The sequence below is a fragment of the Triticum urartu genome, chromosome 6A (assembly GCF_056163025.1).
Source record: "Triticum urartu cultivar PI428250 chromosome 6A, HENAU_Tu73, whole genome shotgun sequence".
NCBI classification, from domain to species: Eukaryota; Viridiplantae; Streptophyta; class Magnoliopsida; order Poales; family Poaceae; genus Triticum; species Triticum urartu.
The window spans coordinates 8,283,916-8,293,980 of record NC_141878.1 but is presented as its reverse complement, the minus strand read 5'-3'; the positions used below and the strand labels follow the sequence as shown (position 1 = coordinate 8,293,980).

At 47.8% G+C, this 10,065-nt stretch overlaps 1 protein-coding gene across 2 annotated transcripts; it reads right to left on the bottom strand.

The window, feature by feature from the left end:
- Positions 1 to 5,370: 5,370 nt before the first annotated feature.
- Positions 5,371 to 9,435, bottom strand: LOC147963086 (putative F-box/kelch-repeat protein At3g17540). 2 transcript variants are annotated; one of them, XM_087527836.1, is made up of 5 exons: positions 8,944 to 9,433; positions 8,112 to 8,268; positions 6,811 to 7,976; positions 5,987 to 6,043; positions 5,371 to 5,471 (listed from the first exon to the last, which is right to left on the bottom strand). In XM_087527836.1, exons 2-5 carry the CDS (start codon positions 8,144 to 8,146, stop codon positions 5,458 to 5,460), a joined length of 1,272 nt encoding a protein of 423 aa, XP_087383962.1. In that variant the 5' UTR covers positions 8,147 to 8,268; positions 8,944 to 9,433; the 3' UTR covers positions 5,371 to 5,457. The 2 variants fall into 2 exon arrangements, with proteins under 2 accessions (XP_087383962.1, XP_087383961.1); XM_087527835.1 differs by having other exon boundaries at positions 5,378 to 6,043; positions 8,944 to 9,435.
- Positions 9,436 to 10,065: the final 630 nt, after the last annotated feature.

The following is a 10,065-nucleotide window of genomic DNA, read 5'->3' as shown; positions in this document are numbered from 1 at the left end:
TTGATGGAGTCGTACTCGTCGTGATCCAAATCACCGATGATCCTAGCGCCGAACGGACGGCACCTCCGCGTTCAACACACGTACGGAGCAGCGACGTCTCCTCCTTCTTGATCCAGCAAGGGGGGTGGAGAGGTTGATGGAGATCCAGCAGCACGACGGCGTGGTGGTGGAAGTAGCGGGATTCCAACAGGGCTTCGCCAAGCGCTGCGGGAGGAGGGAGATGTGTCATGGGAGGGAGAGGGAGGCGCCAGGGCTCAGGTGTTGCTGCCCTCCCTTTCCCCCACTATATATAGGGCCAAGGGAGAGGGGGGAGGCGCAGCCTTGGCCCTTCCTCCAAGGAAGGGTGCGGCCAGGGAGGAGTCCCTCCTCCCCAAGGCACCTCGGAGGTGCCTTCCCCCTTTAGGACTCTTCCTTCTCTCATCTCTTGGCGCATGGGCCTCTTGGGGCTGGTGCCCTTGGCCCATATAGGCCAAGGCGCACCCCCTACAGCCCATGTGGCCCCCCGGGGCAGGTGGCCCCACCCGGTGGACCCCCGGGACCCTTCCGTTGGTCCCGGTACAATACCGGTGACCCCGAAACTTGTCCCGATGGCCGAAATAGCACTTCCTATATATAATTCTTTACCTCCAGACCATTCCGGAACTCCTCGTGACGTCCGGGATATCATCCGGGACTCCGAACAACTTTAAGGTTACCGCATACTAATATCTCTATAACCCTAGTGTCACCGACCCTTAAGTGTGTAGACCCTACGGGTTCGGGAGACATGCAGACATGACCGAGATGACTCTCCGGTCAATAACCAACATGCAGACATGATCTGGATACCCATGTTGGCTCCCACATGTTCCACGATGATCTCATCGGATGAACCACGATGTCAAGGACTTAATCAATCCCGTATACAATTCCCTTTGTCTAGCGGTACGATACTTGCCCGAGATTCGATCGTCGGTATCCCGATACCTTGTTCAATCTCGTTACCGGCAAGTCTCTTTACTCGTTTCGTAACACATCATCCCGTGATCAACTCCTTGATCACATTGTGCACATTATGATGAAGTCCTACCGAGTGGGCCCAGAGATACCTCTCCGTTTACACGGAGTGACAAATCCCAGTCTCGATTCGTGCCAACCCAACAGACACTTTCGGAGATACCTGTAGTGTACCTTTATAGCTACCCAGTTACGTTGTGACGTTTGGCACACCCAAAGCACTCCTACGGTATCGGGAGTTGCACAATCTCATGGTCTAAGGAAATGATACTTGACATTAGAAAAGCTTTAGCATACGAACTACACGATCTAGTGCTATGCTTAGGATTGGGTCTTGTCCATCACATCATTCTCCTAATGATGTGATCCCGTTATCAACGACATCCAATGTCCATGGTCAGGAAACCGTAACCATCTATTGATCAACGAGCTAGTCAACTAGAGGCTTACTAGGGACATGGTGTTGTCTATGTATCCACACATGTATCTGAGTTTCCTATCAATACAATTCTAGCATGGATAATAAACGATTATCATGAACAAGGAAATATAATAATAACTAATTTATTATTGCCTCTAGGGCATATTTCCAACACACACGCCCGCAGCAGCCCAAAAATCGCCAGCTCAGCCCACGTACGAGATACATCGCCCTTTCCTCCCCTCATACGATAGCACGCACTAAAAAAATCTGCCGAAAACCTCGCGCACCACACCGACGCAAAAATCTCTACTATTAAAGGAGGATCGAACGTCGTGATGGTTCGACCTCCTTCGATCCCCTCCTCCCTTCGAACGAAAAGCATCGCACGAGGGCCACACGCCCGCAGCAACCCAAAAATCGCCAGCTCAGCCCACGTACGAGATACACATCGGCCCTTTCCTCCCCTCGTACGATAGCACGCACTAAAAAAATCTGCCGAAAACCTCGCGCACCACACCGACGCAAAAATCTCTACTATTAAAGGAGGATCGAACATCGTGATGGTTCGACCTCCTTCGATCCCCTCCTCCCTTCGAACGAAAAGCATCGCACGAGGGCCACACGCCCGCAGCAGCCCAAAAATCGCCAGCTCAGCCCACGTACGAGATACACATCGGCCCTTTCCTCCCCTCGTACGATAGCACGCACTAAAAAAACTGCCGAAAACCTCGCGCACCACACCGACGCAAAAATCTCTACTATTAAAGGAGGATCGAACGTCGTGATGGTTCGACCTCCTTCGATCCCCTCCTCCCTTCGAACGAAAAGCATCGCACGAGGGCCACACGCCCGCAGCAGCCCAAAAATCGCCAGCTCAGCCCACGTACGAGATACACATCGGCCCTTTCCTCCCCTCGTACAATAGCACGCACTAAAAAAAATCTGCCGAAAACCTCGCGCACCACCCCGACGCAAAAATCTCTACTATTAAAGGAGGATCGAACGTCGTGATGGTTCGACCTCCTTCGATCCCCTCCTCCCTTCGAACGAAAAGCATCGCACGAGGGCCACACGCCCGCAGCAGCCCAAAAATCGCCAGCTCAGCCCACGTACGAGATACACATCGGCCCTTTCCTCCCCTCGTACGATAGCACGCACTAAAAAAATCTGCCGAAAACCTCGCGCACCACACCGGCGCAAAAATCTCTACTATTAAAGGAGGATCGAACGTCGTGATGGTTCGACCTCCTTCGATCCCCTCCTCCCTTCGAACGAAAAGCATCGCACGAGGGCCACATGCCCGCAGCAGCCCAAAAATCGCCAGCTCAGCCCACGTACGAGATACACATCGGCCCTTTCCTCCCCTCGTACGATAGCACGCACTAAAAAAATCTGCCAAAAACCTCGCGCACCACACCGATGCAAAAATCTCTACTATTAAAGGAGGATCGAACGTCGTGATGGTTCGACCTCCTTCGATCCCCTCCTCCCTTCGAACGAAAAGCATCGCACGAGGGCCACACGCCCGCAGCAGCCCAAAAATCGCCAGCTCAGCCCACGTACGAGATACACATCGGCCCTTTTCTCCCCTCGTACGATAGCACGCACTAAAAAAATCTGCCGAAAACCTCGCGCACCACACTGACGCAAAAATCTCTACTATTAAAGGAGGATCGAACGTCGTGATGGTTCGACCTCCTTCGATCCCCTCCTCCCTTCGAACGAAAAGCATCGCACGAGGGCCACACGCCCGCAGCAGCCCAAAAATCGCCAGCTCAGCCCACGTACGAGATACACATCGGCCCTTTCCTCCCCTCGTACGATAGCACGCACTAAAAAAAATCTGCCGAAAACCTCGCGCACCACACCGACGCAAAAATCTCTACTATTAAAGGAGGATCGAACGTCGTGATGGTTCGACCTCCTTCGATCCCCTCCTCCCTTCGAACGAAAAGCATCACACGAGGGCCACACGCCCGCAGCAGCCCAAAAATCGCCAGCTCAGCCCACGTACGAGATACACATCGGCCCTTTCCTCCCCTCGTACGATAGCACGCACTAAAAAAAATCTGCCGAAAACCTCGCGCACCACACCGACGCAAAAATCTCTACTATTAAAGGAGGATCGAACGTCGTGATGGTTCGACCTCCTTCGATCCCCTCCTCCCTTCGAACGAAAAGCATCGCACGAGGGCCACACGCCCGCAGCAGCCCAAAAATCGCCAGCTCAGCCCACGTACGAGATACACATCGGCCCTTTCCTCCCCTCGTACGATAGCACGCACTAAAAAAAATCTGCCGAAAACCTCGCGCACCACACCGACGCAAAAATCTCTACTATTAAAGGAGGATCGAACATCGTGATGGTTCGACCTCCTTTGATCCCCTCCTCCCTTCGAACGAAAAGCATCGCACGAGGGCCACACGCCCGCAGCAGCCCAAAAATCGCCAGCTCAACCCACGTACGAGATACACATCGGCCCTTTCCTCCCCTCGTACGATAGCACGCACTAAAAAAAATCTACCGAAAACCTCGCGCACCACACCGACGCAAAAATCTCTACTATTAGAGGAGGATCGAACGTCGTGATGGTTCGACCTCCTTCGATCCCCTCCTCCCTTTGATGGTCCGTGGCAACGCACGGGCACTCAACTAGTGTTTGGTAAAGCATAAATATTTTCTTTCCATTTTTTGTTTTGTGATGCCTGACTTTGAAAGAAAAAAATCATGAATATCCTTATTTTTTGAAGTTTTCTACTTTTTTATTTTACTACACTTTCTTGTAATAGTTCAAGGAGTTGTTTTTACACAAATTATATTTCTCAAAATTACCCACCACCTCCCCATGTTTCTTTCGATTTTGTCGATTTATATTTTGAACATTGATTGACCAAATAACTTGACTTTCAGAACCACTTTTTGTTCCTTTATATATCTGACATGACAAGTATGTTATTATGCTTCTTCCAATTCGTCTACCAGCAAGGTACGGTCGGAAGCAAAATGTCGCCATGGCAGTCCCCAGTTGGCACTCTTGCAGTCACCGGTTTGTTTTTTCCTGGATAACTGACTTTGATGGGCGAGTGCCGCGAACGGCAAGGCCAAGATCTGAAAAACATCTTTAGTGTAATTCAGGACAATAAAAATCTCCATGGCAGATCCAAAATAGGACTAGCATTTAACAAAAAAAAACAGTAATTTTTTCTCCAGCCAAACAAAAACTCACAACACTCTTTTGATTAAGAGCCAAGCCACAAAACTCTTTGAAGTTCAAACAAAAACTGACAACATTTTTCTGATTTGTCTCCAAGAAAGGGCCAAGTCAGTCTCACCCAACTAGGGAAACATCAGTTAGACCACTAGCAACTGGGCATATACAACTGGGGCTCTAGCTAGGCAGTAAAACAGAGCATATACAGGCATTGTCTGCCTCTGCTGCAAGTGGTGATGTGAGCAGCATTATCACAATTACTCCCTCTGTCCTGGAATATAAGAACGTTTTTGAAACTATGCTAGTGTTAAAAACGTTCTTATATTTTGGGACGGAGGGAGTAGATCACTAGCAAGACTCGGAGTTAGGGACTTCACAAAGAAACTCTGTAAAATGCCAGAGCCTACTGCTCATTGTCCATCCACCTTGCTAGTACCTCGCATCACAGAGCAAAGCATTAGCCGAACCAATTCCACGAGTCACTAATCAGGCACGCAAATTGACTGATGTCTGCTGATCGTAGATACTAATATTTATAAGAGTTCAGATGATTAAACCTGATAGGTTCACTTCACAGCCCGCGGTACCTAAAAGTAGAACAACCTACAGACTACATAGAGGAGACATCTCAGCATCGACCACACCACATGCCACAGCGTAGATATCAGATGATCCAACAGACTACATAGCAGGACAGTTTAAGCGTCGACCACACCATACAAAATAGAAGAACTTCATTACAACAACTAGCCATGGCTGCATCTAAGCAAAATTGAAGAACTTCCCTACGCCAACTAGCCATGGCGGTGTCTCAGCAACCCGAATTTAACTCTTAATACCTGCAGAACAATCAATGTCATCACAGTGAAACAAATTTATAATGCTCTCTCACAGCGGAACAAATTTTGCATGGTCCCCAAAAAAAGCATTAACTTAGCCGTAGTGCAGATTATACAAAAAAAATATCCATAGCTGAATCATCCCAGTACACAAGCTAATACTACAAACTGAGAACAACAATAAGGGAACACTTAGTTTGTACTGGCACCAATACGATGACGTGTTTTCAAGATTCTTGCTATATAACTACCTACATACGATCGCAGTAGAAACTACGAGATTGGTCACTCACCGCCTATCTTCTCGAGGCAAAACAAAATTGAACTTCCAAGATTGTCAGCTCATTCCAGATTTACTTTTGTGTGCCAAGCTATATGTGAGGCTCAAGTACAAAGGGAAAATGTCTGGTATCTCTACCCAAGTGTGTGCATCTTGAAAATGTAAGCATAGACTATGCACCATCTTATAAATTGGGTAACCACGAAAAAAAAGATATATGAAAAGGGAAAATTACCTAAGTTGTTTGACCAAGATAACACATTAGCCGCCCCTTTCCGCCCAACTCCCCTGCCTACAAGCAAAAGAAGCCCAAACCATATGAAAACTCAAAGAGAAGTTGAATCAAGGATAGTAAATGAAGCCACATCTATCGCCAGGTCCAAAGAAGAAAGGTAAAAAAATTTACATGTGCAGAGAAAGAAATCATCCAGAATTATTGTTGAGTGAGCTTTGTACAAGTTATGACCATAAGGTCAGAACAACATATGCACGGATTGAGAAACCAGAGTTCCAAAACAAGCATTAGATAGTATTACGTGAAATTAATGAACTAGTGCTACTCTTCGACAAAAACTAGAGCACATGGTATTATGAATTGAAGATTTTATCAAGATCGATCAAGGTAAATTTTAATCTTGCAAGGAAAAATAGTGAATAAGAAAACATATATAACAAGCTTTAAGCCGCCTCCAGATGTTCCAATTGCTTAATTATTTTAGATGCTTTCACTATCTCTTACTGCAGCTTTCCATTTTTTAGAAACCCTCTAATGAAAAGATCATTACAAGCACATAATTGTATCTAGCCTTTAGCAATGGCCAGGCACCAAAGCAATATTTGTATTCCTGTTCTAGCTTTAATGGAGCCCTGTAATAATAAGAAATTAGATCACCATACCAACAAAGAAACAAACAACATAATGTATTCTTATATATCGTTCAATCCGTAATCAAGGGAACAATGTTACGGCAATCATGTATCGAAAGTAACTGGAATGAATACGAGTGAAACAAACTAATTGGACTTTTTTGCTTGTACAATGTAGATAGGGGGTATAACCTGCAGTATAGAAATTCGTGTAGGGATAAAAGGTGTTGTGCCACATGTTTTTTCTTTTACCAATACGTTTGATTTGCATGGAGTCAAGTTGGACCATGAAGTTGCCAATCATCGTAGTGAGAACAATCACATTTGTGTCCTCATCATACCCCACGAAAAGTACATAATTCATTCCCCTTGGAAGCATCCCCTCCAGTGGAATAGTTTTCTGCAGCAACACCCATCCAACAACACCATCACAGTTAAATTTTCTCTCCCATAATTGGACAACCAGTCCTGACAAAACAGCGAGGCCAAGTCCACCGTCCTCCATCCGTAAGAGCTGAAAACACCTGTCGTCAACATGGTACTCTGCCGGCTTCTCGATCACATCAAAGCTCTGAATTTCGAAATCAAACACAAGGATATCACCTCCAGAAATCAACCAGCAAAGTGCATTCCCAACTAGGATGCTGGGTCTTGACGCAGAAATTTCATTTCTTATCGCGGTCGAGGAAACATCTCCCCAAACACCAGACACCGAGTCATAGACAGAACAAAATGCCTTCGTATTGTATCCACCCCCATAGACCAGAACCAATTTAAACGGGCTCGAGAAGCAATCTCCGTGAACATGCCCATCTTCGGCATCAGCGCATAACACCGTGCCGTGCCAGGTACAAAAACACCCCATAAAGGCATCATCCACCCACGGTGGAAAAGCCACGCTGCGCTGTTGGCCAGTGAGGGGGTCCCACACGACGGTATTCCGCTCATGCTTGTTGATTACGACAGCGAGGCCATGGCGGCAGCCCATGTATTCTGCGTGCTCTTTGTAGGGCGTGCTGCTCTTGGGCAGGGAGAAGCGAGCGGCAGGGATGCGGTCGGGCGAGTCCATGATGGGAGCAAAGCGGTTAGCGTACCCTTGGAAGAAGCCGAGCAGAGGAGGCTTCCGGTGGTGCTTGCGGAAGCGTTTGTGGAACACGGGGTCAGAGAGGATGCTGCACCAGCGCTTGCATACGGCAGACGCGCGGGGCAGGGAGGACGGCTTCGGAGGGAGACGGACGAGGATCTCGATTAGGAGGTTGTCGTCACCGAGCACCTTGGACACGGAGCCGGCACCTTTGACCACGAAACGCCGCAGCCTCCTTCCGTCCACACGCGGCGAGCTGGGAATGGGACAGGCCCTGGCACAAAAAAGAAATCTGATCAATAAACACACATATGCAAATCAGGGCAGTTGCCAGAATCAAACACACATACACAAAGTAGTGTAGTGCGCAAAAAAGGAAGAGGGAGAGGAAATGGATGGGGAAGCTTACCCTTGGCCTTGGGGAACCTCAGCAGGATACATCATCTAGTTACCACAGCACCTTCTCTTGTGCCCCTTCTCTTCTTTTTTTGAGGCAAGAATGAAGGGAGAGCTGAGCTGAGTTAGTATACAGACTGTCTGTAAGCTAGACCAGCCCAATCCGTCAGCTACAAAGAGCATGAAACAGAAACAAAATATCATACTTCGAGCTTTGTTTATTTTTCTTACACACGGACAGCTAATAAATAAAGAGTCAAAAAAGTGTCCGAATGGAACCGAGACTCTATTTCAGGTAGCAAAGTGACAGGCAATCTATTTGTGCAGCAGCAATACTAGGCTTCACTTTGCTCATCATCATATACTACATGATAAATGCTGGACATGGAAATGGCGCTGGCGCTAGGTAGGCAAGCAGCAGTTGAATAGCATTGCCAATTCACAGGCAGCATCAACATCACTATCTAAACTGCTAAATTTGACCACTTGCTACAGATATTAGGGCATATAATAATAATACTCTCTCCGTTCACTTTTGTAAGTCATTTCAGACAACTCAAAATGGGCTGTTTTGTACATTGTCTGAAATGTCTTCAAGGTCTTATAAAAGTGAACAGAGGAAGTATATAGATAAGCTAGCGAATCGCACAGCTATATGAATCCTACAACAATGTACGAGATGGAACCAGCGTCGACCATGCCAGCAGCCACAGCAAACAAAGACCTCTGCGAGCAGAAAAATATGTGCTTTAAACTGAACAAGAGCAAGCCCTCTACATATAAGTGTTCATTCAGTGTTTGACTGATCCTACCGGGAGAAGTCAGATCCCAAATCCACAAACTACCTTGTACTTCAGACGAGGGAGGATGGCTGTGGAGCGAGGCGGAGGAGGACCTCCCGGAGCAGGCCCGAGTCTTCCAGCGGCGAGGAGTGGCGGCGGCTCGTACTTGGGCGGTCCGAGATCCCCTTACGCGATGGTGAGCTAGGGTTCCTCCTAATGGCGAAGGGACGAGGAGAATCACCCAGGAATGCAGACCAGACCGAAACTGGGTCGGTTTAGGGGCGCTCGCCGTTCCTCCCGGAGGAGCCGTGCCGGAGCGCCGTCGTCGGTCGCCGGGAGGAGCTAGCCAGGGGTAGGTTTGAACGGCGGAGCGCGGAGGGAGGTCGGGGCAGATGCGATCTATGGAGGCTGGGGAGACGCCGGCGGGCGGGCGGGCGGACGGAATGCGGTGCCGGCGGGACGGGGGCGGCGGACGCCGGCGGTGCGGTATGCGGTCGGGAAGAGGCAGGCACACGGGCTGAGACTGGAGGACAGAGTGTTGACTCTGTTTCTTTTTCTGCCTTTCTTTTTCCTTTTTTGCCCTTCCTAGTGATCTATAAACGCTCTTATATTGCTTTACCGAGGTGAGAAATTTCTACTTATCGTGTGCGAAGATATCAACATCTTTTCCACTTGGTAAGGAAAATGTGATACTCTACTCACCGTCGGTATCTTACACTTTCTAAATGATGGAAATGTGGTATTTAGCACGATGGCAGATCATATAGAAAGTGTTGCTTTAGTCGGCGTAAGAAAAAAAGTGGCATTTAAACGAGGGCTCTTATGGGGTGTTTCATAGCATCATGTAAAAATAGGGAGTGTTGTTTCGCCAAATACCCCTCTGAGATGGGGTTTCTGTTATGCATGCAGTGCAAACAAACCCGATAACGATCGGTATCTATGTTCACATGGGAGCAGCTCAGCCGATATTTCATTACTAATCATATTTTATATTTTGCTTAATATCATCCTCATTCTTTTTACCTATCTACTTGTCTTTTTTTCAAGCATTCTTCATAGTTGTCTCCTTGATTCAACATCGTCGCCACCTCTCACTCATCATGTCCAACAGTCAGAGGAAGTGTTCCATCTTGCCATTGGTCTTTTAGCTAGAGTCAATATCATGGAACCACGGTAACCGGAGTC

Excerpts from the sequence above, each read along its gene's own strand:
- LOC147963086 (XM_087527835.1), bottom strand. The coding sequence starts at position 8,146 with ATGATGTATCCTGCTGAGGTTCCCCAAGGCCAAGG. Across the intron at positions 7,977-8,111 it reads GAGGTTCCCCAAGGCCAAGG|GGCCTGTCCCATTCCCAGCT; the intron begins GTAAGCTTCCCC and ends TTTTTGTGCCAG. Across the intron at positions 6,044-6,810 it reads CACGAATTTCTATACTGCAG|GCAGGGGAGTTGGGCGGAAA; the intron begins GTTATACCCCCT and ends TTTTGCTTGTAG.